This window comes from Antechinus flavipes, chromosome 5 (genome assembly GCF_016432865.1).
Source record: "Antechinus flavipes isolate AdamAnt ecotype Samford, QLD, Australia chromosome 5, AdamAnt_v2, whole genome shotgun sequence".
In the NCBI taxonomy this organism is placed as follows: domain Eukaryota; kingdom Metazoa; phylum Chordata; class Mammalia; order Dasyuromorphia; family Dasyuridae; genus Antechinus; species Antechinus flavipes.
In genome coordinates this window covers 160,542,844-160,570,392 of record NC_067402.1, presented here as the reverse complement: position 1 = coordinate 160,570,392, position 27,549 = coordinate 160,542,844, and the positions used below count along the sequence as shown (strand labels likewise).

Here is a 27,549-nt window from a genome sequence, read left to right as displayed (position 1 = left end):
TCTTTGTCATCCTGGTGCTTAGTGCAGTCTTAAATATCAAGTTGAATTTAGCAGAAAAAATACAATTCTACCATATATTTTTAAAATGCATGAATTCAGAATAAATTTAAGTATTTTATAGAGAACGATAGAAGCTCTAACCTGGCAACATTTTGTTCTTTTGTTCTAAATCTTATGCTATCTTCAACAAAAAACATGATCCAGGAGATTACCAGTTTTCTGGAGGGGTATTACAACCTTACTACCTACTTGGAGGATTCATTTGCTGGTAGAAACTCTGGAAATGAGAATGGAAACACAAATGATAATTTCAATCTGGGCAGTTTTTCCCTCTACTTGTGCAACCCCTGTGAAACTGTAGATAAGAATCAAATGCACAATAAATCACCAAAAGAGCTCCTATTAAATGAGTTTGTTTGTTTTTTTTTTAATAATTCTTGAATCCCATTAAAACTTTTGAAACTATTGTGGTGAATCAAGTAATAACTTCAATTCTGTCGAGTATACAGTAGTTTTTTTATCTTTATGTTGATATTTAAATACAGTAAGATTTCATACATTAAAATTCATAAAATGGCATTAGAAACTCATATCTTCATACTACCAATAGATATTGTAACCTTGTGTCAAAAGTATGTCTAAATATGGCCAATGCAGGCATTTCTCTTAGGCATCTTATGAATTGGAGGTTTTAATGTTGTTGTTTTTTTAATTTGCTCACTGTGGAGTAGGAAGAAAGTAATTTGAGGGACAGATTAATTTTTTAAAATTTGAAAGGATGTTTATCATAATATAATTTATTACTGTAGAATGGTGATGTGCTGAATTAAAACTCAAGACACTGAGCCACATTGCCAAAGAAGAATGGCAAACATGCAGTACATCATTTTGCTAAGTAGATTTAAAAAAGAAAAACAAAAACAAAACCTAGTATTTCAATATACTAGTAGGCTGCTACTCTGAATGGAAACTATTTCTTGAAAAATATAATGTACACAGGATTTAAAATGAACATAATTTATATTTTTAAATCAATGAATTGCTACAATACATATGCTCCATATTTTAAAAAATATATATCTAAGTAGTGACCATGAAGAGCAAAAACCTAAATGATATGGTTCTGTGAATAAGACAAATACTGATAGATTTTTCCCAGTCTTGTTATACATTTCCACATGTTTATTTTTACTTAGTTATTCAAGGTCTCTTTAATTTAGCCAACAGATTAAGAAATGTCACGAAATTAGCTGAGGAAAATAATTTTGTAGCAGCTCTTCCAGATCTGCTACTTTAGAGATCAAACATATCAAAAGCATATAGTTATATTGGGATTTTAAGTATAAGAAAAGTCATTATTTGTAAAACTCTGACTAGGGTTCTGAAACTGTCTTCAAAGGGATTATCAAATAAAGTGAATTTTTAAAAAGAAAAATTGTCTATTTTTCTTAAATCCAGTACTTTTGACTAATCATTAATGTAAGGATGAGAACAAGACTTCGTCCATCACTACTGATAAACCCTATAATGACTTTTGAATGCCTCAATTTTCCCCTGAGAGGGAAAAGGTGATGCTTTCCACATACCTTAGGAATAAGCTGTATGAGGGAAAAGTAATTCAAAATATTTTTATATCTTTGCAAGGAATGTGACAATTGTATACACTGTTAATATAAGGCAATTGGCATTGGTAGCATTACCAGTAGTGTATTCTGAAACCAGGACAAACAAGTATGATATCTGTGCCACAAGCTGGTTATAACAGTAGCTCATAATTCACATTTTTTAAGGCCAGAATCGTCATCATTTTGATGATTTGCTAATGTAGTCACTTTGTTCAAATTTCATTCAAAGATCTGATCTTGGACTTGCAGATGTGTACTTGGGTGCCAACTTTTTAATGAGATCTATTAGGTCTGTTTTTTCTATGCATGCTTTGCACTCTTCTCCCCAACTGTTGAGAATCTTTTTCAACTCAATTACTCTCATCTTTGACAGATCCACTGATTCCAAGTCCAACTTCTTCTCTGAAAAATAAAAGAATCAAAAGATAAAAACTCTTAGGAAGCAAAGTATATATTTTATTACGCTAAATCTAAGAGCACTCAAGGGGGAACTGGGGAATGTTTCAATTCTTAATTCAGTCTCTGAGCTATTTGCAGTCTCTGAGCCTCAGCAAGTGCCTTGAACTATGTTAAATTCTGGGGATACTAAGATAAAACTAGATATGATTCCATCTATCAAGAAGTTTACACTATAGTAAAGGGATAAAATATACCCAAAAACTATATGCAAAGTGTCTGATACGTAATAGGTATTTAATAAATATTTACTGATTGACAAATAACTGCAGCAACAAGATAGCAATTGTTAAGCATGAGGAGAAGTCAAAGCACTATACTGATCTAAAAATTTTCTACTTTACTTTTTCCAATTTCCTACTCTTCAGTCCTGGATAATCCTCCATGATCTCATTACTCTAGTACTGCAGTCACCAGATCTGAGTATCTCCACAAAAAGTCATCAAAATCAAACTGATTTCACCACTCTAAATTTCTGGTATATAATTTTAACTTCTTTGTAGCAATTCTTGTACTTCATAGCAATATGTGCAATACTGATTTTTTTTTAAACCAAAAGCATAATAAAATTTATCCTAATCAAATTTCATCATATTTAACTCATCTCAATTTTTTAGTATTTCAAGATCTTCTTGGATCCTGATTATCATCTAGTATGTTAGGTAGTCACTCTCATGTTTATGTATTCTAAATTTTTTTATTTGTTGGACAATTGGGGTTAAGTGACTTGCCCAGGGCCACATAGCTAGTATTAAGTGTCTGAGGTTAGCCTAGTGCACTATCTACTGTGTTACTTAGCTGCCCCCCCATCATCTGAAGTTATGATAAGAATACTATTTATGTTTATATAGGTTCTTGATAAAGAGCACAGGTCAAACATAGATTTTTCAAGCTTACCTCTGGAAACATCTCTTCCAAGTTAACACTGAGCTATTAGTGATTACTTTTGAGCTATTGTAGTGGAGACACATAAGGCATTTTCTCCCTACCTCACCTTTTTTCAATTAAAATTCTTTTGATTACATTCATTAAGACGCTAGAAAAAAATTCTCTTGCTAGTCTGTTTGCTGCACTTCATCCCTGGTCAGAAGTCTTTCTATATGTGGTCCTGAAATTCAAAAACCATCTCTTAATTATTTCTTAATTTTTCCAAATTAGTTTTTCCTTTTGTTATACTTTGCTTTCAAAGGGCATCTTTAGTAATGGGATTCAATTTATTATTCAAGGCTTTGTAACCTTTGGCAATGCTTTCTTGATATCTTCTGCAAGTATCAGTTGTGCCTACATCAATTATAAGTGTTAAGTAATTTTAATCTAGTTTTGACAAGCCTTGGGAGGTTTTCTGTCAAGTTTTGATATGTTCCATGGGAAGACAACAGACTATTGTTCTTAATCAGGTTGACAAACTGCTATCTCAATACCCCTAAATAGATATGACCACTACTTGTGTTTCAGTGCCTCAGTGATTACTATTTGGTATAGGAGGGGAAGGTGAAGCAGGTGACCTTGTACAGTCCTCCCTCACTTAAATTCAATTCACTCGCATATCATGGCATCACATTTCTGATGTCATGGTCCTCTTTGAGAATGAAGGACAAACAACAACAATGACTATTTGACATACCTCAGTTGGTTTCAGGCATATGGGGAAATCTACTCATTTTCTTTTAAAGAAAAAAAGTGCACCATTCATTCATTTAGCTGCATTTTTATGTCTTTCTCTAAAGTATAGCAAGAATGCCAATGTGGGTGTAACACAATCTCTTTTAATGATAGATCCATTATCACTGGAGGATCATTGGACAAAGAGCTCACATTTAGAATATTCAAAATTAAATTACTATTTGTAAAAAGTCTAAAAACTTTTTTCTTTCTACCTTTCCCATTACCTTGTCACTATCTCAGACTGAGAGTCATTTATACTTTTATCAGTTTCATGGGCCATCTAGTCCCCCCAAAATAAAAAAGAACATAGTAATTTTAAAATAGAGATATAAAGTATTTGCTAATTCTAATAAAAATGAGTTGGAATCTAAATAAAGTTGGACTAGAAAGATTAAGGCTCTTCCAGAAATTTATTCAGAGGTATTTCATTTCTCTTTCTTATTTTTATAAAAAATTACTAAATGATACTTTCAAAATCTATGGACCAGCAAATTCTATATCTATTATACTTCTTCATTTGATGGTTGACCTAAAAGTACAAGTTATCAGAGCTTAAACTAACTGACAACTCACTCAGTTCTGCCCAATATGTTTCTCTGCCAACAATGGGAAGAAATAATATAAAAAAGTGAGCACATCAAGATCAGTAGTTTCAGGAAGAAAACTAATTTGCATTAATCAACTACTCTCCTAGCACACTGTGTGTGTGTGTGTGTGTGTGTGTGTGTGTGTGTGTGTGTGTGTGTACCCGCACGTGTGCTCGCATGCCTGCACTCAGCCTCTGGCATTTGACATTAACAAAAAAAGAGAAGAAAGACTGCTAAGAGTATCTAATTCCTACCTGAACAGGCTTGTACAGGTACCAAGCTAATGTCTCTGGTTCCCCAGAGGCTTCTTTAGTAAGCAATCATTCCTCCTCATTAATAAGAGGGCATACGATAATGTTTTGCTTGTGTAAGGGTCTTGTCCTACTTCACTGAAGTTAAAACTATATTTTAAACCCAATACAAAATAACAATTTATGATCAGCAACCTAGGATCAAAGTTATCATTAGGCAAAACTGTAAAGTAAGCAGATTATCACCGGCACCCCCACCTCACCTTTCTATACCTCACACAACTTTCATAGTGGCTCCATCCCAAGGGAGTTGAAACATCCTGCTACCCCTGATTATGTAGGATGCCTTTACTGATGCTTGCCTTGCTCAGGAAATATCTAATATCACAGATATTGCTACCTTCTTCCCTATTACAGTCTGTTCTCAGAAACCTGTTTCTACATCTTCAGATTTGAAGACAGCCTTAGTTACCATACACAGCTCATTCACAGTAAAGTAAACTAAGCTTCATTGAGCTGAACTGACTTTCCCAAAGTCAGGTCCACATGCCAGGACATTCAGGTTTCCTTACACCCAATTTAGGACACTTTCTATTATAAACTGAACTTTACTTCATCAATTTAGATGAGAAAAAACAAAAAGAGCAAACAATAGTTTTCAAAGATACCATATAATTAGAATGTAGCACACATTGAAAATCTTAAGATCTTATTAAATTATTAAATAATTCACATTCCTACCTAGCACAATAGTTTACACATAGTAGATGTTTGATAATTATTTGTTGAATTGAAACAAAGTGTAAGTGACTCTTAATAATTAATGTTCATTTTCTGAATATTTCCATGTTAGCAGAAAACAATATCTAAGCCTATAGGAATTGTGCTGCAAGCCTTTCAACAATTAGGCCCATACTAGGAAGATACTTCTGAATGAAGTAAAGTTGCCACAACAAATTACACCTTGTTGAACTACCTATCACTTTTCCTTGCAGAGTTCTAATCCCATTGAACAATAACATTCATATTTTCTAGCTTAATATATCAAACATCATGTGCCATGACTTGCCCTTTCTGTTTTTCTTGCTAAATGTGACTTTGTCTAAAACAAAAATTTTATATAAATAACCTGATCCCTAAAAACTTAACTCTAGTAAATTAGCTAGATTTCACATGGGAAAAAAAAAAAGGCTTACATTCTTTTTATGCCCTGAAGACTGCATGTATTCACAGTATAAACTCCTGGAGGGCAAAAGCTATTTAGCTTTTGTCTTTGCATCTTCAGCAGAAGATAGCGTCTGATATGGAGCTTATTGATCAACTAAATAGGCAAAAAATTTGTCTCTTAGGATTATAAACAGCTACAAAATTATTCTCTTTGGATGACTATTCCCCTTCAGTTTTAGCAGATTTATTAAATGTCTAAGGCAGCTCAGTGGGGGAGATACAAGATTAAATGACAGTCCCTATACTTGAAAAATTTGAAATCAAATAGGGAGAAATAAGACACAAATAAATATAAAAACATAAAGTTCAAAGAGAAAAGGATTGTTATTGACTGGAAGAATTAGCATTTCTTGAAAGAAATGGCACTCATAAAATTAGGCAAAAGAATTCAATTGGTAGAAGACATTCTAAGTGTAGGGAACAGTGTGAACAAACATGGAAAAATGCCAGTTGGAATAAGGGGGTAAGGTTTGACAGTATCATAACACATGTGGCCAGGAGAAGTATAAAATAAAAAAGCAATGTTTAGTCCCAGATTGTGAAGGAATTTACATTTTAAGAATTTAAATGGTATTTCAATAGGGAATCACTGAAAAGTTTTAAGTAAAGCAGTGACATGACTAGATTTATGCATAAGGAAGATGTCTTCTTGGAGAAAGTATCATTTAAACAGGATTTTTAAAGTTGGCTGGATCTGGATGCGATTCTTTGACGAGAAAAGGTTTTATCTTCTGTGTTTCCAGCCAAATGGGGATGCTGACATAATATAGATTTTACTGTAGTTATACCATATTTAAGCTCGCAGATCTGACTGTCTATCCTCTTCAACTTCTCACAAATCTTTAATGCTGGTACATGGGCACTCATAGGGCGAGTGACTTCACTTAGGATCTTTGTGGCTGCATCATTTGTTGCTCCGAGATAATAGCACTGAAAAGAAAGAATCAATCCAGAGTATTTATTTACAATGTTTAAAAAAATGAAAATTAGAATAACATAGTAGCTCAAAAATTGTTTCTAGAGATGGAAGTGGAAATAACTTGATCCTTACAATTCAACCCTTAACTTTTTAACTCTCATGATCAAAGCCACAAGAAAGATAAATTACATTATGACTATGGCCATTTCTATTATAAATTGTCTTGTTTCAGGAATGTACTATATATAGCATTTTAAGTAAAAATAAGCAAAAGTCAAGGTATTGACAGAGATTTAAATAATAAAAATATTTAAGATGATAGTTTCATATTTTCACATGTAAGTGGTAGAGATCCTACAAAGTAAATTCAAAGGATGTATTCTTCCTTCTTTTAAGGAGTTTAAAAACTAAAATGGTTCTCAGTGATACCACAGATTTAAACTATGTTGCTGCTCTTGTGATTTCATCCATATAGGAAACTAATGATGTGAAAACTTCATCTACCCATGCAGATTACCACCTAGTCTCTAACTTTAAAGTCTCAAAAAGCTGCCTTATGACTTGCCCAAGGTTATTTGGGAAATATGAGTGAGAAGCAGGACATGAATTCAGCTCTTCCTTACTCTAAGGCCCATTTTCTGTCCAGTATAACATGTTGCCTTTCTATAGGAAAGAACATACTATACAAAATATATTTATACACATAAAGCAAAAATGTACGGCAAGAGAATGAGAGAGGATGATGAAGATTTTGTGCAATAACCCAACCAAACCCAGGGAGTAGAAGGAAGATTGGGTCAGCAGTCTTGGAGAGAGAAAACCTTTCAAACATCTGGCCTAGATGCCTTCTAGCCTCTCTGATTTATTCTTGAAATACAATCCATTTGAGAATATTATAGGTAGCCCAAATTCTTATAAATTTATTGGAATTTCATTAGCCCAACCCCAAGTGACTATCCTACAATCTTCAATTAGGAAAAAAATGTTAAGAAAGAACACTGGGAAATGAATATAAACTGTTTGCATTTTTGTTTTTCTTCCCAGGTTATTTATACCTTCTGAATCCAATTCTCCCTGTGCAACAAGAAAACTGTTCAGTTCTGCACACATATATTGTATCTAGGATATACTGTAACCTATTTAACATGTAAAGGATTGCTTGCCCTCTGGGGGAGGGGGTGAAGGGAGGGAGGGGAAAAATCGGAACAGAAGTGAGTGCAAGGGATAATGCTGTAAAAAATTACCCTGGCATGGGTTCTGTCAATAAAAAGTTATTTAAAAAAAATGTTAGCTGAACTGATAAAGGATGTAGATTATGCCCACAACTTTAACCAGAGTAGAATATATCCATTGCTGAGCATAAAACTTTACTAAATGGCTTAGAAAAGTTATTCACAGTCTGTGAATCAAGGATCTCATATACTTACAATGGAGTTATTGCAAATATATGAATTCATATCCATCATCAAACACTATCATTTTGATCTTCATTCAACTCCATCAAAACATGAAACATTATGTAATAGGATTAAAAACCCTTCTATTGAATGAATAAAGGTCTCTCATATACATACCTTTTAAAATGTATATTGATGCTGCTGTGATTAATAAAATACAAGCTTATTTAAAGTCACTACTTGAATCACTAATTGAAGTCATCTTTTGTCATTTATATTTTCTCAATCAATAGTTATACATTATATAAATAAATACAACCAGACCAGGAGAAAGGGATCCTGAATTTTTTTTTAAAGAGTCATACTCAAAAAGAGTTTGGAAACAAAGGAAGGGGGCAGGGAAGGGAGGGAGAAAAAACAAAATTAAGTCATCTGCAAACAAAAAAATTGAAAGGGAAAGATGAAAAATTACCATACCAGACGATTTTCTTTTCCTTTGGAATCTAAACAACTGCTAATTAATTCATTTTCTATGATTTCCTGGGAAAAGTCAACACCTTTGGCTATTAAGGAGCTGTAGAATCTTTCCAGAAATTCTTTACATACTAGAAAAAAAGAAAGAAATTTTATTTGTATGCACTATTAAAAAACCATAAACTTACACAAAATTTGTGGATAACAAATCAACATAACAGATATCACTGGTTTTTGTCAGGAGTGTGAATTCAGATTCAATCAAAATTGTTTTCAGGCATCTAGTTATAATTTAACAGATTACTCTTTGACCCTACAATCTGCTGAAAAGCAAGAAATTGTCTCAAGGTAAGTCCTAAATTTAAAGAAAAAACAAGTTGATATTAGAAAGATGTTCTGAACTTAAAAAGATGACATTTATTAGGGATAAATATAAAGTTATATATCATGATTAAAAAAAATCTGCAGAATGGAAGGGAGAGATGTTGCTAAAAAGCAGTTCATGTAAAAAAAAAATCTGAGTTTTAGTAAACTGTAACTCAATAAGCATCAAAGTGTGAAACAGACAAAAATCTTCATGTCATAATAGGCTATACTAACAGAAACATAGTGTGTCCATGGCACACAAGTGATAGTCCCTCCATACTAGAACCTAGTCAGACCACATCTGGAATATTCTATTCAGTTCTAGGTGCTAAGTTTTAAAACAATTAAGATACAATATTTTCAAAACATGACCAAAATAGGAAAGTGATTAAAAACTATGCCATATGTGGATTGGTTAAAGGAACTGGGGATATTTGGCCTTGAGAAGGAAATATTTAATGTGATAATTATCTTTTTGAGTTGAGCTTTGAAGAAAATTAAGGATAGAAAGTTAATACATTCTATTAATTGGAAACAGCCTATATGTACAAAGCAAAAATACAGGAGATGAAATTTCATGGAGGGGGAACAGTAAGGCCAATTTGGCTAGATTATAGAGCATATAAAGTGGAAAAGGTTAGAATGGTAAACTGTGGTAAGATTGTAAAAGTTTTTAAAATACCAGAGAAGTAACACTTGGGGAAATTGGAATTGTGGATCATAATTTTCCACTTCATGGAGGTAATCTTGGGACATCAAATACTATAGAACACAACCTTTAACAAGTTTGACAAGCTGCAAAGACTTAAAGCATTGCCTTGTCAACATAATGTGTCTGCTGTCTAAGGGCCAACTTATCTTTGGATAAAGAAGCTCATAAAAAGTCCTTTGTCCACTAAGAGATTAACTTTGCTTATGAAGAACCATGAAACAGAAAGGATTTTTAAAATGTCTTTTTATCATGTGTGGCCTCTTTCTGCACAATGGTACATGCTTAGAAGACAAAAATTCATGATTTTTAGGGCATCTCTAATATTAATTAAATTTGTTATATGTGAAATCTTTACAAATAAATTGATTCAACATTAATGAAAGTAAAAATCTATACTGACATTCTTGTAATAAATGATAAAAGTTGCAGCAAAATGTACTGGTGGTAATTATGGAGTTGGCAACATTGGTTTCACTGTGTATAAACAGAGAAGTGTAAAAATTCAAATGGCTACCTTGAATTTTAGTGTTCATAAGGGGACCACAGTGGAAAGAGCTTCAGTTTATGTGCCAACGTGTATTCCAAAGGATGAAAAAATAAGAGTACCTATGAAGACCCTGATAAAATCCTCCAAATCTAATCAACAGATAATTTGACATATAATGAGGTCATCTAGTTCAACTCTTTTATTAAATCCTGTTGAATTCAACATGCATTTTTAAAGTAAAGTTGTGCCAGGTATCATGCTAGGCACTGGAGATTCAAAGACAAACAGAAAACAGTTCCTGCCTTTAAGAAGTTTGCAGTCTGGAAAAGTGAGATAATACATACATATATAGAGACAAACAAGATTTATTTGTAGAAAAATACAAAGTGATTTGAGGGAAAGGCATTAGTGGGAGGGGAGAATTTGGTTCTGGAAAAAATTTTTAAAAGGCAGCATTTGAGAAGATCAATGAAGGAACAGGGATTCTAGGAACTACAGATGGAAGGAATACCTTCTAGGAGTGGGGGTCAGTCTATTTTAAGGCACACAGAGGGAAAGAGGACCTTCACTTATTAGGAATAGTAAATAGGCCAGTTTGACTGGACAACATGGAAGCAGAAATGTAGAATAAAGTAGAAAGATGAGTTGAGGTCTTATTATGAAACCTTTAAATGTTAAACAGACTTTATTCTAGAGATAAGAAGCCACTGGAAATTAATTGAAGAGAGTAACAAAATCAGACTTGTGCTTTAAGAAAGCAATTGCTTAGTTAGGTCTCTTTCTAAGCTTCCTGAAAACATTTTTTAAATTCCTCTATGATTCCTCATTGCTTGTAAAGGGATACTTGCCACTATCCTATTCCCTAAGATCTTGTAAATAAGATTGTACTCCAAACTGTATTATGCTATGTTCCAGCTTAGCAAGGAAATCAGATATTTAGAGGTTTCTTTTGGTCTCTTTGTTGTAGTAATTAATTTAAATTTTAACTTCTTTGAGAAATAGTAATAGTCTTGTGTCAATGTTTCTTTTTTTACTCATTTCTCAGAAAGATCTCAATTACCTACTAAATTTTGGCTCCTTTTTAGTCTTCTATTTAATATTGATTTCAGATTTTATTCTAACAAGTTAATGACATGAATATAAAAATACCTCTAATTAGATAACTCATACATGGGAAGAGATCTTGTCGTTTTTATGACTTTTTAATTGCTCAGCATTATAAGATTATTTCTTTTCTTATAACATTTTTCTTTTCTTATAAACTGGTTGTGAGATATATATATAATAGGATAGATGTGAAACTCCTATATAGTCCTTTCATTTTCTCTTGAGCCAATTTTTGCCAACATTTTTCCATGTATCCAAAGCCTACATTTGCAGAGAAACCACTATTAAAGTACATGTTGATTTAATTTGGAGAGTCTTTTTGAGTTCTTCATAGAATCTCTTTATCTCATCATCCACTGTAACAGATCTATTGATGAGGCATAAACTACACTTAATTTCATGGTCCTCTTAATACCAGCACTTACATGGTACTGTCAGGTTTTGCAAAGCACATTACTTTTATCATCTCATTTAAAGTTAACTTTGGGTCTGTTCTTATCCTTATTCCATAGATGAAGAAACTGAGACTAATTTTTCCAGAGTCACATGGCTGGTTTTTGAGGTAGGATATGAATACATGAAAATCTATTCTTTATGCTATTTAGCAGTTTAACAAGACTCATTATAGGAACCACAATATGAGACTATCAAATGTTCTATGAAATGATTTATTTTCCTTAGATGCATGATAAACCCAACCCCTCCCCCCCTGTATTTGCCTCTACAATGAGAACCTGTGAGCTATTCCATTCAGCTTTAACTTCCCTTTTGTCTCCCGGTTCTATTTACATCAATACCAATGAATGTCACATCCCTCCACAAGAAGATTCAGAGGTGCCCTGTAATCGTCAGGATAAAATACCACCTTTCCAAACTCTACACACATTATCCTCCTCACTTATTGTGTTGCAGTCACCTTGGACTACTTACTGTGCCTATACACAACATCTGATCTGCTGTCCCCATGCCTTTGCGCAAGCTATCGCTCATCGTTAGAATGTAATCTGTCTTCACATGAACTTCATATCAAAGGCAGATACTCTATAGCCAGTTCAGTATTGTAAACTTTTGAAATATGGTAAAAATCTACCAGATTTTACTCTACTGGCATTGTCTCCAAAGATACAGGGTTACAAACACATAAAGATGAGGTATCTTGAATAGGACCCTATGTTTTTGAAGCTTTTTTTTAAGACTCAGCTCAGTTGTTGCCTCCTACATTGAAACCTATCTTGACCCACAATTGTTGGTTATCATTTTCAAATCCCCTCCCTAAGTAATTTGCATATTTTAATATTTCTTTATTTGTATGTATACTTCTTCCCAATAAAAGGTAAGCTTCTTGCAGGCAGGGAGCTTTTGTTTTTGTCTTCTTGTCCTCAGTACTTTGTACTAGGTGGTACATAAATATATGCTTGAATAAATGAATGAATTAATGAAAACCCTCAGATAAGGTAAGTTCCATAATAAGAAATTGCTTTGTAAACCTTTAAGTGATAGATAAATGTGAGTCTCTATTAGAATGAGACAGATTAGAAAGTCTAACTACATCCAACTAAGTTACTCCCAACTACTATAGATATGAAGTGTAGAATACAGTAACTAGATAATGTAGTAAGTAATGCCATCTACAGGAAATAGGCTAAAAGTTTTGAGGTTTTTCTAAAATATAATTCAACTATTAAAAATAGTAAAACAATGCAAAACAATATTTATGGTGATAACCAGAAATTGATGGGTTCAAAACATTTTCATAGATTCCATTGTATTCCTAGAACTATTGACACTATTTTTCAAAGTTAAAACTAGATATTAACCCAAGCGCTAAGAGTCACTAAGTTTTTTGTTGGTTTTTTTAAAATCCAGGTTAGTCCCCAGAGAGGTAACAGAATCAAGAAGAGAAAAGGGAGAATGGTAAGGCTGGAAACATTTTTTAAAAATTGAGTCATTGTAGACTTGTTCTACTTTTGTGCAATGATCTCTGAAAATCAGCTTCCAAATGATACACAGCTCATTCCATCATAAGCTCAGGCTACAGAAGGGCAATACTAAGTGAGTGAATGTAATTAGTGGTGAAAATGTACTGAATGTTTTTTTGTGTTTTTTTTTTACCACTGTTATCTCCTTCCCTATGAAATATCCTTGCTATCATATCATCATGAGTTTTACCTTTTGAAATTATAATTTCAGCTATTATTGTGTCGAATTCTATTAGTAAAGCATATTACCAAGAAAAAGAAGACATGCATAGGAAATGAATATAAAATTTTAAGAAATGCAGTTTGCCAATTTAACAAAATATGTATTATTAAGATCATAATCTCAAAAAAGAAAAAAATCGTCATTTAAAATTGAAAATAGAATATTCTTATTTGAAAAAAATTTCTGGAAATTTGTAAATTTTATATTGTGTAAATAGGTCTTTTGTTCAAAAAACAAGTTATTAACTTCCTATTATGTGCCAGCACAGTGTTGGATCCTGGGTTTACAAAAATAAAAATCCTTTCCTCAAAAAGTTTATTTCTGCATCTCCTTTAAGTCTTAATATGGTGGGAGACTTATAAACACCTATGTCTCCTGATATAGAGGAGTCATACATATGTGTATGTATACACACATACATATATATAAAATTACTCAATGATAATATGATTCTTACTTATAACCTAGGATCACATCTCAATCCTGAATTATTACCTTTGTGACCTTGGGAGAGTAACTTCACCTCTATTGGCATCTTCCAGCACTTAAGATTAAACGGAATTTTGGTTACTACAGTTGCTACATTATATTCCAAGCTTTTTGGTTGTTGTGATGGATTAGGAATGATGAAATCAAATAACAGCTAATGTAAATGGTGCCCAGTACAACTTAATTGCTTCAATCGAGCTCAGAACTTAAAATCAGTAAATAAAAAATGTATGGCACCTTTAACTATTGCCATGCTGTTGGCCATTGAACCCTTCTTTCCCAGAACAACTAAGTTGGGCATCATTTTCAATTCTTGTATATTAATATCTAAATTTCTTCCTTACTAAATCAAGCACCAATGCTTTCCCAGGTGCTGTATGTTGAAGGAATATTCAGGAAGAGTTAAATTTAGAATCACAGAATGGAAAAATGTAGAATGGAAATCAACCGGAGATCATCCAAACAAACCCCCTCATGTTTCAGATGAGAAACCTGAGGTTACTGACTTGGATTCCCTTTAACTTATACTGTAAAAAGCAACGATTTTTTAAAAATAAATGTTCTATGCTCTTTAAGTTTATGTCACCTTACTCACTCCTAGCTAAATTTTCTTTTTTCCTTTTGGAATGAATTTTGTACTCGAAGCCTTCTGGGTAAAGGGATGCAGAAATTTCCAACTGAAAAGGAATGATCCACTTAAGGATTTCAGTACAACGTGCCAACTTGACATGGGTGAGAATGGAGGAGAAATCGTGTCTAATGAAAAATTAGACTCAAGTTCTATCAGCGACCACAAAGTCACTTAATCTCTCAGTGTCTCAATGACAAAGGAATTTATGTGAACTAAAGATTCTGCCTATCTCCCCGGACCTCCTAAAACAATGCGAACTAAATTAAAGCCAGATAGATAGATAAGTCGGTCTATGCGACGCAACATACTATCAGATCACAAAGGTAATTTTTTTGAGCTCCATTATTTAATTACCAGCCCTCTAGTAGGCAGTTTCCTCTTTGAATCGTTCAGGGAAGGTTGGGAAACTCACCAGGTTATTAACAGCATACTAGGCGGATGGTTTTTGAAACAAGGGACGGGGGAGAAAAAAAAAAAAAAAAAAACTTTGCGGGTGGCGACACTTGCATTCTCCTGCTCCTAGTTATTTATAGCATAAGCCAGGCAGGGAGAAGGCAGTGCAAGCAACAGCTGCAGTCCTTGGAGCTCAGCGCCATTGCCATGCAAGTTCAGTCTCACCCCCGCTCACCTTCACAGTCGGCCCCCACGAGCACAGGGGACTCTTGCCCCTGAACAGCTATGGGGTCGGCGGCAAAAAAGTAGGCAGAGAGGGTAAGGGCTGTGAATGCAGCTGGGGTCGAGGGCTGCATGTTGAGAAAAAGTTCCAATTGCGCGGGCCACCCACGGTCAGAGACACGCACAAATAAGGGTTCCCTCTATTCTATAAAGCCACCAGCAGAGAGGGGCAAAGGAGAACCTGGTACAGTACAGAATCTGCCCATAGTTGTTAGGAAGAATGACACAAACGCCAACCCTAGTTTCCATTGGCTCATCTCGGGAAAGGCGTGAGAAGAGGGACGAAGCGAAGGAACCTCTCTACCAGGCGTCACCACCTCCGCCTACTCTTTTCAACTGGCGCTTGCGCTTTCCTCCACGCGCTCGGCGCTCGTACCTTCCAGAGGAAACCGACGCAGACGCGACGCCTCACGATTCGCCAGGCCTCTACGTAGCGAGGCGGGAATTTGGTGTTGATTGGCGGAGACAGCCTTAGGCAGCCGTGGATTGAATGGACAGGCTGGGCGGAAGGGAGGGGGAAGCGTATGGTTACCGCGGTGCTTGATGGGGCTGCTCCGAGACCGGTAGCGGCCGCCGTTGTGAAAGCAGCCCGTGCCGCCGCAGCCTCATGGCGGCCATCGGAGTCCACCTGGGCTGCACATCTGCTTGTGTGGCCGTCTATAAGGTAAGAGAAAACGGCAGCGGCGCGGAGAAAATCTGCTTGCTTTACTCTTCCCAGACTCGGGGAGGTGATGCCTTCCTTTAGTTACCTGGAGAGAGCCAGGCTGGGGGTAATGTCGCCCAGGGTCGCGTTCCCGCGGTGGCGAAAGGCGAAGGACACCTCGGGCCGGTTGCCAGACGCTCGACTTTCTGAAACCTTCTCCCCCTTCCGTCTTCACACTTCATCTCCTGCCTTCCTAAATCCTTCATTCCCTCTTTCTCACCCCATCCCCCATCCCCGACGGATTTCTATTGGGGGGAGTAGCGCCTGGCGCCAAGGAGGGTCGCGGGACGGTGAAGGGAGGTGTGGGGTGACGTCACGGCAGCAGACTCCTGACGTGCACCCTTGGCCCCGGCGTCAAGGGGGGGGGCCGGAGGCGAGAATGGGGGAGGGTAAAGAGGGGGGGGTGTTCTTAGGTTGGAACTCAGAGGTTCCGGGGCTTCTCCAAACTCCTGCGAGAGGGAGGGAGGGAGCGAGGGAGGAGGGAAGGCAAGCAGGGCGGGGTAACTCAGCCTGCGACCTAGAACTGTTGCATTCTGTGCGAGAGGTTTGAATATGGAGGGGAGCGTGGGTGAGTATGGCTTCTTACTTGGTCTGTTTAATATGGAAGGTTTCCCGAGTCCTAAGTAGGGAAAGCGGCGTTGGAGGGCCTGGGGGTGGGCCTGGGGGGAGGGGTAGGGAATCAGGCCCTTCTGTCAATTTCTTGGAGAAGAGAGATGAACAACCTGGGAGGGGAAGAGGCTGCTGTTTGTTTGTTTTTTTCTTGGTGTCAGTTCTAGCCCTACTGAAAATAGGTTCTGTCAGGGAAAAAAAAAAAAAACTCCCATAGGGTTAGTATTACTTAATCCGAAGAAAAGAAGGTGTGTGGGTGTGGGGTGGAGAGGAGAGAGGATGACTTAATAATGATCTTTAAGTGTTATGAAGAAGGTTGTTATTACACATAGGATGCATTAACCAATTATTGCCTGTGTAGAGGACACCAAAAGAAATGGGTGGATTCAACATAGAGGGCGTCTTTTACTTAAGAAAGGGTAAGCTCTGTGTAACTCGGTTAAATGAATAATGATAATACGTTGCTTAACTCTAAAGTATTTATATAGAACCAAGATGTCCCCTTGGATAAGGCCAAGTTGTGTAAAGAATATTCAGCCTTCTGTGTAAAAAATCTAATCACAACACAGTAAATTCACATAATCATTAATATGTCCTTTAAAATTACTGTTTTTTTTTTTTCTTTTTGGCCCATCTCTCCAGGATGGCAGAGCACATGTGGTTGCTAATGATGCAGGTGACAGAGTCACACCAGCTGTGGTTGCTTATTCAGAAAATGAAGAGGTAATAGTCCCTTCAGACTTATTTACTTTGCAGTAATCAAAAATTAGAAACATTTTAATTTATGGCTCTTTTGCAGGTTGTTGGTTTGGCAGCAAAACAAAGTAGAATAAGAAATATTTCAAATACAGTTGTGAAAGTAAAGCAGATCCTTGGCAGAAGGTAAGAATTCAATCTTAAATGAAATAATATATTTCTGTCAGGAAGAGAAGTTTGCAATCAATTCTGGAATTAGCATTCATAATTGGGGAATTATTAAAGGTAATATAATGGGACATTTAACTTGCTTTTAATTTATGTTAGGTTTTTATGACTTGTCACTTACTAACTTTTCCATTGCACACTGTGGCTTTGGAACAACGTAATAAATAATTTCTGTATTATTTCAATGGAGATAATATTTTTGACATTTTCGACTTAGATTTTTAGGAGAAATGGAATGAGGACTATGACATTTAAAATAATTTGGAAGAAACTTGGAGAATTTTATTCTGGTACAGTTGAATTTTCCCAAAAACTAGTAATGTTTAGTGACAGCTTTTATAGATGTTAGTTTTCTATTACAGTGCCTTTGTGTAGGTTCTCTAGACTAACTTTTCCTGTTTGTCTCTTAAAGTGCAAATTTAATCATTGTAGAAACAACTTAATTAATGTCTTAAATAAGAATAAAGTTAATCATCCACTGCTCTAACTTTAATTAAAAGATTAAAGAGACTTGCTTTCCCAGACTTCTGTCTCCTGAAATTATAGATCACCATAATAATTAAAGGTTTTATATCCTTGTAATAATAATACTTTACATAGCGCTTTTAAATTTTCACACTTCTGTATCTTTTTAAAATTTTCATACTGGCCTTGAGTTTGATAGAGTAGTTATTAACCCATTTTATAGATGAAACTGAAGCACCAAAAGATTCTAGTTTTCCTAATGTTGCACAGTGAAATAACTAGAGTTTACAGGTCTTCTAATTTATTTAACCACAACGTCTTTCCAAAGTGCTAGATAGAGAATTTTGAGTAGAAATAAACTTAAAATTCTGAACTTGGACTCATAAATGAATTGTTTTAGGGCTCATGTAGATGCAGGAATCTTAATCAAAATGATCATTATTTGTTTTGGTTAAATTGAACTCATGTTATTTTTTCTTCTTAGGCTATCTCTGCATTAGCCAAAACAAAAATAGATTTTCGGTTTAGTTTTGTTTCTTGGTGTGGGGGATGGTTGGTACCAGTAGTTTTCAGTTCCTAAATCCTCCTCCCATGTCAGCCAAATGTAGACAGATTCATTGGTTTGCAGCATTTTAAGCACCCAACAGAATTGAGGAGAGGAAGTGCAAACAGCCAGAATAGTAAATGATCAACTTCTATCATATCTCCAATTTCTAAGAGGTTTATAGAAATTGTGCTAGCAAAGATAACTTAGTAATTTTCTAGTCATCTACAGGAGTGCTTCTAGGTAACAATGCCAGTCAAGTAGCCATCTCATCATGGCTCCAACCTGGTACTTTGGGGTCAGTTTAGCAAAAGGTTAGTAAAATGTGTCCCCGGGGCCCACTGCCAACATGTAGCACATGGGCTGCCAGGGCTTCTCCAGAGTTGGCTGCCACGCTCTACAGGCCCACTTTTCTGCAAGTTCCCTCTCTACCAAACAAAATTTTTACAGACATAGTTATAGTCACCAGGTCTTGGTCTTGGAAACCACCCAGCCTTCTGTGGAGGAGTCAGCCCTCAAGTTGCCAAGCCCACAGAGTGCTTTATTGGCCTCCCAACATCCATCCCAGCCTTTCTCCCAAAGCCAGGCTTACTCAGCCTTGGCCTCATGCCTATCAATGAACCACTCACAAGTAGCACCATCTAACTTGATGCCAAAGTCTTCCTTACACTCTCCCTGTAACTCATGCCCATCTGGCCTTCTAGCCAGACATGCGGTCCTTGGACCTGGTTCCACAGCAATTAGTCCCGAGAAGGAGGAAGCAACTGACTCCCGGAAATATACTGAGACCACACAGAGCTTCCCCCAAGTCTTCATTGTTGCAACTTGATGCTCAGGAGCCTTCAACAGTTTCCCATTCCACAATGGCCACTACCAATAGCAGTGCGGGCATCCGCTGGTCCAGACAGGAGACACGTACTCTTCTGGCCATACTGGGTGAGGCAGAGTACATTCAGCGCCTCCAGACTGTCCACCATAATGCAGATGTCTATCAGGCTGTGTCAAAACGAATGCACCAGGAAGGTTTCCGACGCACAGAACGTCAGTGCCGCTCCAAGTTTAAAGTTTTGAAGGCTTTATACTTAAAGGCTTATGTTGCCCATGCCACCAGTATGGGTGACCCTCCACACTGCCCATTTTATGATACACTGGATCAGCTTCTCCGAAATCAGGTAGTGACTGACCCAGATAATTTAATGGAGGATGCTGTCTGGACCAAGCAATGTGATCAGAACTTAGTAGCCTCTGACCTCCCAGGGGAAGAGGGAAACAGCAACTTGAAGGCAAAGAGGAATCAGGCAGCAGATCATCAGACTATCTTGAGAGCAGCTAAGGAATCAGATGAGAATTGTCACCTAAGTGTGGGAATCGGTAACCAGCTGCCTGAAACCGGTGACCTTGAGGATTCCTGGGATGAAGCCTCAGGTGCAGGTAACTCCCAAGAGTGAGAAAATATTGGGGTCCTACAATGCCATGGTCTTAAGGACACCAAGGCATGGCTGGGGAGTGGTGTTCTGCCGTGGTCCTCAAGCCTAGTGAATCATTGGTTTGGGGATGGGTGGGCATCTGAACTGTTGGCTTCAAAAACCCCATGGGCTTGGGTCTGTTATCTCAGGTTGGGACTCTGAACCCCCCAAAAGAAGAAAAGTTCTATGTAAATCCAAAGTCATGATAGCATTATTTCTTTAGATAACTGAAAAGAATTTGTAGTTTTGAATTCACAGTTGAGATAGGTAAAAAGAGGGGGTCGTGATGGTTGGGAAAAGATTGTATAGGCATAGTTACCTTAACCTCACAACTCCAAAAATCAGGCTGAATTCTTCCCTAATCCAAATGAAAAGGGCTCCTCCTAGCAGCTATTGTAGTGGTCATTTGCGGCTATTTTCTGCTGCTGGCTTCAAAGCATTACCTTAGCAGGAAAGTCCACTTTGCAACATTGTTGCTTTGTTTTGCAGGCTGCTCTCAAGCGATCCCCAGCTACAGCAGCTCCCACAGCCTTTACAGAGGTGCAGTTGCTCCCTGTCATAGCAGCACTGTGACCAGAGTGGGTGTGTCCTGTGAGCCGGGTCCCTGCGCCAGCACCAGCCGCAACACCCTTGGTATAGCCTCCACACAACAGCCCCAAGCCTCTTCCTCTAGAATCCATCTTGTTTCTGGTGGGGATGGGACTTTCACCAACCAACCACCTCCAAGGTGGGCACGGCGTAGAAGGCGTTCAGTGGCCAGGACCATTGCTGCTGAGTTGGCAGAAAACAGGAGACTGGCACGAGAACTTTCCAAGCGTGAGGAAGAAAAACTGGACAGGCTGATTGCTATTGGTGAGGAGGCCAGTGCCCAGCAAGACACGGCCAATGAGCTCCGCAGGGATGCTGTAATTGCAGTCAGACGTTTGGCTACAGCAGTAGAAGAAGCAACTGGTGCTTTTCAGCTAGGACTGGAAAAATTGCTTCAGAAGTTAATTTCGAGCACCAAAAGTTAGGGGCCTGTTGTAAGAAAGTTATTCCTTAAAGTAGTAGTAGTAACATCTGCTTTCTAATGGCTGTCCTCAAGTGTTCCCTGACATCTTTTCTTATAAGCAGCTGGCCCTCAGAGGGAAGATGAACCATATATTTGTGGAGCAACAAGAATACATACACAGGCCAGTTCCTTTCCCAAAAGCCCATTACTAGTTAATGGAGGACTCTCCAGAAATATGTGGGCCAGCATGGTATTTAGAAAAAGTCTGGGACTGGAAGTTAGGAATTCTCTAGTCCTCCTTCTGTCACTGAATTCCTGTGTGTCCCCAAGTTCTTAGGCTATTCATATCATCTCCCTGTGCATCAATACCCTGAAATGTACAAAGGGGAATAATAATACCTGTCGTACCTACCTCACAGGGTTGTTGTGAGGCACAAATGGATAAGTAGATGTGAAAGCATTTAGAAAAGTAAACTGTAAATGTAAGGTATTATTAATAAATGTGACCTGGGATGAGGCACATTAGATTGCCAGGTATAAAAATGTGGTTATTAACAGTAACCTCATTCTTTTGAGCCCTGCACTCATCACTTGTTTTTTTTGTTGTTATTGGGGTTTTTGTTTGTTTTTTTTTTGTTTTTTTTTTGTTTTTTTCCTACTTGACTGCTATATAAAGAGTGATTCCTTGGATGGTGGTTTTTTTTTTTTTTTTTTAAATCCTTCTACAATCATACAACTAATATGGTTGCAAACAACATGTACCCTTTTGAATACATTTTTTCACTGCTATAATTATATCACGTCTTGACATGTAATACAAACTATAGCAACCAAATTAGCTCCTTTCCCACCTCCCCCCCTTTTTAAATTCAGCTAATTCCTATTGTACCACTTAAGGGGGTTAAATTAATGACTGACAGGGAACTGCAATAGTGTGATGTCATGTTTCCATATTGATGAATGATTCTATGGTGAAATGAAATATTGAATGTTATATAAAATGTTAGATGTAAGTAAATACCTTGCATTTCATATTATGTAGTTCCTTTACTTTATGTGCATAAGTATATATTAGTAATTATCCTAATTTGGTTTGTTACCATTCAGGCTTTCTAGAAACAAATGATTTGAATTGTTAGTTTCCCTGCTCTGCTTCAAGCTGATTTCATTTTTCTAGGCTAGCAGCTTTTCTGTCTAGTTGTGTGTTAGAGGGCATGCCTTGGAAAACTTCCCATCTTAAGGAACCTGTTAAAACTATGCTTTCTCCATTGTTGGTTCACCTAGTTGAATGGCCATTAATGAATGAGAGCAGAGTAAATCTCCTGCACCTTTTAGAAATGGAGTGGATGGAGACTCAGGAACAGATTACTGTTCTTTTGAAGCACAGACCCTAAAGCAAATCTTTTTGTCATTTCTCTGTAATATTTAATAGGCCTTGAATATACATTTATAGGAGACCAAGAGATTGTAAAAACAAAACAAAATATTTTGGGGTGATGTGCCTATATCTCTAAATTTACTTTCCAAAAGGAAACTATTGTCTACAATCACTAAACCTAACTAAAGCTTTTATATTTTGTGAATTAATTTAGGAGATTATTTTTGTTTTTCTTTTTGCGGGGACAGGAAGGAGAAGGAAGAGGTGGTGATAGATATAAGAAACTTCTTAAATTGATGAGGCTTTCCAGAATTTCAATAGTCTGTGTCAGGAGAGACTTTTTAAAAAAAAAATGGCTTTAGTATCTGCCTGAAAACTGGGGAGGGAGGGAAAGGGACATTGCAGAGGACAGGGACTGTCCCAAACTCCTCCAAAGACAAGGTGAGAACATTCAGTGCAAATTTAGCTTGTTGGAGAGATATAAGATCTGCAGACTACTATGATAAATGTGATCTAATGAATGAGAGGAAAGCTAGTATAGTGAAGAGAGCTCTAGAATAGGAACCTGGAGATTTAAGCTTTATTCTTGGTTCTTAACCTTAAGTTAGCTTTGTACCCTTGGACACTTAATCTTTTTGTATCATCATCATCTACATAATGTTGAAGTTGGATTTGAAAAGTTTTGAAAGATTCTTTCCAGCTCTTGTTATGATTCAAATGTAACAAAAATTCATGAAATTTTAGCTTTTGCAGTAAAAATGTAATACATATTTGAAAAATTGTTTTAAATTAACTTTTAAAGGGCATTGAAGGAGAATTTAATTTAATATTTACTAAGGCATTGATCTCTTAAATTCTATACAAAACATCAAAAATATCATCCCTACTTTCAAAGAATAAAGGTGATGAATTATTCATTTTTAGACCACTTTTTAAAAATTCTTTTTGAGAGCCCTCATGTGGAAGTATATAAATCTAAAGAAGCCAGCATTAAGTGGACTTCCCTGGAAGCAATTGCTTGATATAAAGAGCTCAGCCTTTGGCATGCTAAGCTGTTGGTAGTGAAACAGGGTTATCAGTGATATCAGTAAGAACATGGGTGAAGGTGTAGAGCTACAACTAAGAAATACTATCATGGATATGCTGACAGCCAAACAAAGTTAGACAAGTGGTGTTCGTAAAAGATATAGGGCTCAGGAGTACTTTTTGCTAGAGGAGTATTTGTTGGAAGTTATTGAAGGAGTGAAGAGAAAAATATGCAGATAATCAAGAGAGAATAGTATCTTTAAATGGCAAGGATGTGACCAGGAGTCAGGTTTTTGCCTGGGTCCTAGTCCCATCTCATTACATAATCGTAGGCATGTTATTTTACCACTCAGTGCCTGAGGGTCCTCATCTGTGAAAGGGGGATAAACAATAATAATAACTGTCCTACCTCACAGGGCTGTTGTGAGGATCCTACGAAATAATGAATTTGAAAGCGCTTTGAACAGTTAAAGCACTATATAACTGTAAAGGATTGGTGAAATTAGAGACCCATAGCACATCAGTGGTGGTGTATGCCAAGCCTCTGGGCAATGACTATATATGTAGGCAAAGCCTACGGAGAGGGAGGAAGAGAATCCTCTCCATCCATTAAAGGTTGGGGGAGATGGGCCAGAACTGACTTCCTTTCTGCCTTCCAGAAACCATGATGTGCATGAGGTGCTCTTTGTACCAACCCCCATAGTCTGTTTTTTTTTTTTTTTTTTTTCTGTTTAATAACTGAATCCTGATGTGAACAAATAAAGTTTTTACTTGTATACAGTTGTGGCCAATCCACTGCTTCCTTAGATATTCATAATCATTCCTTTATCTTCTCCATCCCTGCTTCCTTTGTCACTTACCTTTTTGTGTGTATCCACAAGAGGTAGTTAGCCTTCTTCCAAAAGGCAGGTGAGAGGAGCAAGTTCTTCATATGATTGTTGAGAAAGAAGGGAAGTTGTCACTGTAAGTGCTTATAAATTCTATGGAAATACTGCTCTTCCTGATTACAATAATTACCTCATTTGGATGATAGATGGCCAGTTTCTTATGTCATAAGCTTAAGATTAGAATATGGATTACCTCTGTTGATTAAATTTTCAAAACAAGCTTTTCAGTCTCAGGCTATATGTGTGCCTTAACCACAAAGCCTTAAGCACAAAAATTTTAATTCTAGTCACTACATTTTTTCAGGATTCAAGACCAGATCTTTTTAGGTGGATATCTTGATTACAACTGAGAATATTAACTGATGCAGAATCTTTTCTTAGGTCTAAGAATGAAGTTTAAGTATATTGTCTTTTATTGACAGATTTTAATGTCTAAGGAAATTAGGGGACTTCAGATTATACAGTAATTCCTTTTGGCAATACAAATGAATTCAGGACTCATGAATTCACCAAATCCTACTTTGCTGCCTCTATCTGACATACATTTTCTATGCATAACTTGACATTCAAGATTTATTTCAATCTCTACCTTAATATTTTGTCCTTTGAGCATCCTAAGTGCCAATTTAACCATGCAACTTTAGTTTCAAGTTTGTTTTTTTCATTATTATAGATAGGCACGTTTAATAGAGAAGGATCAGAAAGAGAAAAGAATAGAGAGAACTTAAGAAAATGAGAGTAGAAGAAATTGGAACAATTAAGTGATGAGATGATTTAGTTAAGTTTGTCCAAGAGGACTAGATTTCACTGGGTCTTGAAAGTCATTTGTTCTTTGGCAATTGAATCACTTCATGAGTAGCTGCTTTGATCAATCCTTTAAACTTCACTTTTGAAAAAAAAAAATGTAATAACCATAATCACCTCACAGGATGATCTCTAGGTTACAAAAATAACTCTTAGGATATTTCTACCTGAGTACTAGGATATACCCCATTTCTGTCTTCAAAAGTGAAAAAAGCACTTTCAGATGTTTCACAGGTCTCATTGATTCCTGATGTTTTCATTGTTTCAAGCTGAAAAGAGGTATTGAGTACCTCCTACTTATAGGGCATTTTTTGATTCCTGCCCATCTTTTTTTCTGACTTGTGTTTGCTTCTCTCTCTTTTTTCCTCATCATGTATTTGCCTGCATTCTTCGGTCTGCCATCCTGTCACATTTTCTACATAGGTACAGGTATATAGGTTTGTTGCTTCTCATAATTTCGGGGTTCTTTTTGCAATGTTCAGCTGCTTAAGAGAGCAAATATGGTAGATTAAAGTAGGTTTGATGGCATGGGCTGCAACCATAGATTCTGTAGCCTTTTTCCATCTTGATTTTTTGTTTGTTTGTTTGTTTTGGGACCATGGGATTGAAGGTAAAAGCTTGATATTATAGGTTATCAATGGAAAAAAAATTTATCCCCCTACATAAATTGCACTCCTCATAGCATAGTCAGAACAGGAAATAAATTTTCTATTATAACTGAATCATAAAGATCATGCTTTTTTTTATTTTGCTATAATAATAATTGTTAAATAGCATGTTTTGTTTAATCCTGCCTAATCTTAATTTCTTATAAAATTTGGAGGATGTTGAATTAGCTTCTTAATAAATTGTCATTATTAAAATTCAGTGATAATAGGAATAATATTATATTTAATCTATTTTTATAATTTGGATTTTATAGCATTTTTTTCTTATATTCACAGCCCTGATGACCTACGAGTGCAGAAATACATCACAGAAAGTAAATGTCCAGTGAGTATAATAATCCTGTTATTCTCAGAATGAATACAAGATAATTTCGATTGTTCATCCATCACATACAACTCTGTTCAGAAAATTGCATTTTTTTTTTGAAGAAAAATTATTTTATTGTTTAACTTAATTATTTTTCTTTATAGATCATTGAAAAAAATGGAAAATTCCAATATGAAATAGATACTGGAGAAGAAACCAAACTTGTTAATCCAGAAGATGTTGTAAAACTGATATTTAGTAAAATGAAAGGTAAATATAATAGAACTTTCTCAAATATCCTTTTAAGTGGGCTTTAATTGGCAGAAAGGCATTTTTGAACTGTGTGAGATAATAGCTTAGTTGAAGAAACATAGAACTAAGATTTGGATAATCCTATTTCTAAATTTTAGCTCTATCAAAAAAATAGCTGGGTGGTCTTCAACAAGTTGCTTCACATTCTTAAATCTCTGTAAAAGATCTTTTTCAGCTTAAATGTTATTATTTGATGGGTTTGGGGAGGTAGAACTGCTTTCCTGGCACTCAAACAATGATGAAATACTGTATTTACTTGTTTGGAACCCAGATCTCTTATAGCAAATTTATTTTTATAATGGCTAATGTCAAAGGCCCATCATCTGGAAAAGCTGGGGGAAAAAAACAGATTATAGGGAGATAATGTATGAACTGCAAAAAAGTTATTTGTTAAGGAAGCATTTAACATCACAGCTATTTGGTGCTAGTTCACTTTTAGTATAATATATTTTTTAAATGTCTGTGTGAACAGAAACTGCACAGTCTGCCTTGGGCTCAGATGTCAGTGATGTAGTTATTACTGTCCCGTTTGATTTTGGAGAAAACCAAAAGAATGCACTTGGGTGAGTAGAATATGAGGTATTTAATTTTTTGGTTAATTAAAGGAGTTAAAAACTCTTGGGATTACATTTTTTTAAATTTACATAGTTGAAGGTAAAATCAAATTTGAATCTAATGTCAACAGGATTGTTAATGATCCTTATTTTCTAATTTTAGAAAAATGTCAACAATATAAAATTAGACATGGTTAAGTATTTGGTTTGATACCACTTTTTTTAACTACTGTCTTATTTTGGTCCTTTATATAGATTTTATTTCATGTTTTAAAAAATTTTTATGGAAACATACAGAAAAAAATAGAAAGCTTTTACATTACCTCTTAATCTTGTTGAGTTTTAGATCTATAAAATAAGGAGCCAATTAGTTTTAGGTAAATGTAGATTACACACAGTTCTGGAGGGGTAGAATTCCACGTTCCAAAGCCTCAAAAGACAAGTATTTACCAATAATAGTCTTTTTTTTTTTTAATTTTCTGCTTTTTAAATTATTGACAAGATTTGTATTAAAATTGTTTTAATTCCAATTCAAAGTTAAGAGTTAAGCATTTTGAAAATTCTGTTTTCATTTTTAAGAGAGTAAACTTCTTGAGCATTAAAGTAGATTGTGGAGCAATTCTGAGCAGAAAAAAATCTAA

The 27,549-nt window shown here is 35.9% G+C and overlaps 3 protein-coding genes across 4 annotated transcripts in view; 2 read left to right on the top strand and 1 right to left on the bottom strand.

The window, feature by feature from the left end:
- Positions 1 to 402: 402 nt before the first annotated feature.
- CDNF (cerebral dopamine neurotrophic factor) lies at positions 403 to 15,611 on the bottom strand. Its single transcript, XM_051962094.1, has 4 exons — positions 15,224 to 15,611; positions 8,605 to 8,732; positions 6,600 to 6,741; positions 403 to 2,027 (listed from the first exon to the last, which is right to left on the bottom strand). Exons 1-4 carry the CDS (start codon positions 15,342 to 15,344, stop codon positions 1,849 to 1,851), a joined length of 570 nt encoding a protein of 189 aa, XP_051818054.1. The 5' UTR covers positions 15,345 to 15,611; the 3' UTR covers positions 403 to 1,848.
- A 167-nt stretch (positions 15,612 to 15,778) lies between these two features.
- HSPA14 (heat shock protein family A (Hsp70) member 14) overlaps positions 15,779 to 27,549 on the top strand; it is a 32,751-nt gene continuing 20,980 nt past the window's right edge. The window contains exons 1-6 of the mRNA XM_051962089.1: positions 15,779 to 15,934; positions 17,225 to 17,305; positions 17,382 to 17,464; positions 26,012 to 26,060; positions 26,207 to 26,312; positions 26,827 to 26,917. Of these exons, the coding sequence (XP_051818049.1) occupies positions 15,878 to 15,934; positions 17,225 to 17,305; positions 17,382 to 17,464; positions 26,012 to 26,060; positions 26,207 to 26,312; positions 26,827 to 26,917 (467 nt within the window). The 5' untranslated portion in view covers positions 15,779 to 15,877. The remainder of the gene's footprint in view (positions 15,935 to 17,224; positions 17,306 to 17,381; positions 17,465 to 26,011; positions 26,061 to 26,206; positions 26,313 to 26,826; positions 26,918 to 27,549) is intronic.
- On the top strand, positions 17,382 to 24,152 carry MSANTD7 (Myb/SANT DNA binding domain containing 7). Of its 2 annotated transcripts, XM_051962090.1 has the most exons (3): positions 17,382 to 17,464; positions 19,220 to 19,946; positions 20,471 to 24,152. In XM_051962090.1, exons 2-3 carry the CDS (start codon positions 19,226 to 19,228, stop codon positions 20,992 to 20,994), a joined length of 1,245 nt encoding a protein of 414 aa, XP_051818050.1. In that variant the 5' UTR covers positions 17,382 to 17,464; positions 19,220 to 19,225; the 3' UTR covers positions 20,995 to 24,152. The 2 variants fall into 2 exon arrangements, with proteins under 2 accessions (XP_051818050.1, XP_051818051.1); XM_051962091.1 differs by lacking the exon at positions 17,382 to 17,464 and having other exon boundaries at positions 17,472 to 19,940.

Bases quoted from the DNA above. Each gene is read 5' to 3' on its own strand.
- CDNF (XM_051962094.1), bottom strand. From the start codon at position 15,344: ATGCAGCCCTCGACCCCAGCTGCATTCACAGCCCTTACCCTCTCTGCC. The intron at 6,742-8,604 runs GTATGGTAATTT...CTTTCTTTTCAG, and splicing joins AAGGAAAAGAAAATCGTCTG to TGCTATTATCTCGGAGCAAC. The intron at 2,028-6,599 runs GTATAACTACAG...TTTATTTTTCAG, and splicing joins GATCTGCGAGCTTAAATATG to AGAAGAAGTTGGACTTGGAA.
- MSANTD7 (XM_051962090.1), top strand. From the start codon at position 19,226: ATGCGGTCCTTGGACCTGGTTCCACAGCAATTAGTCCCGAGAAGGAGG. The intron at 19,947-20,470 runs GTAACTCCCAAG...TTTGTTTTGCAG, and splicing joins GGATGAAGCCTCAGGTGCAG to GCTGCTCTCAAGCGATCCCC.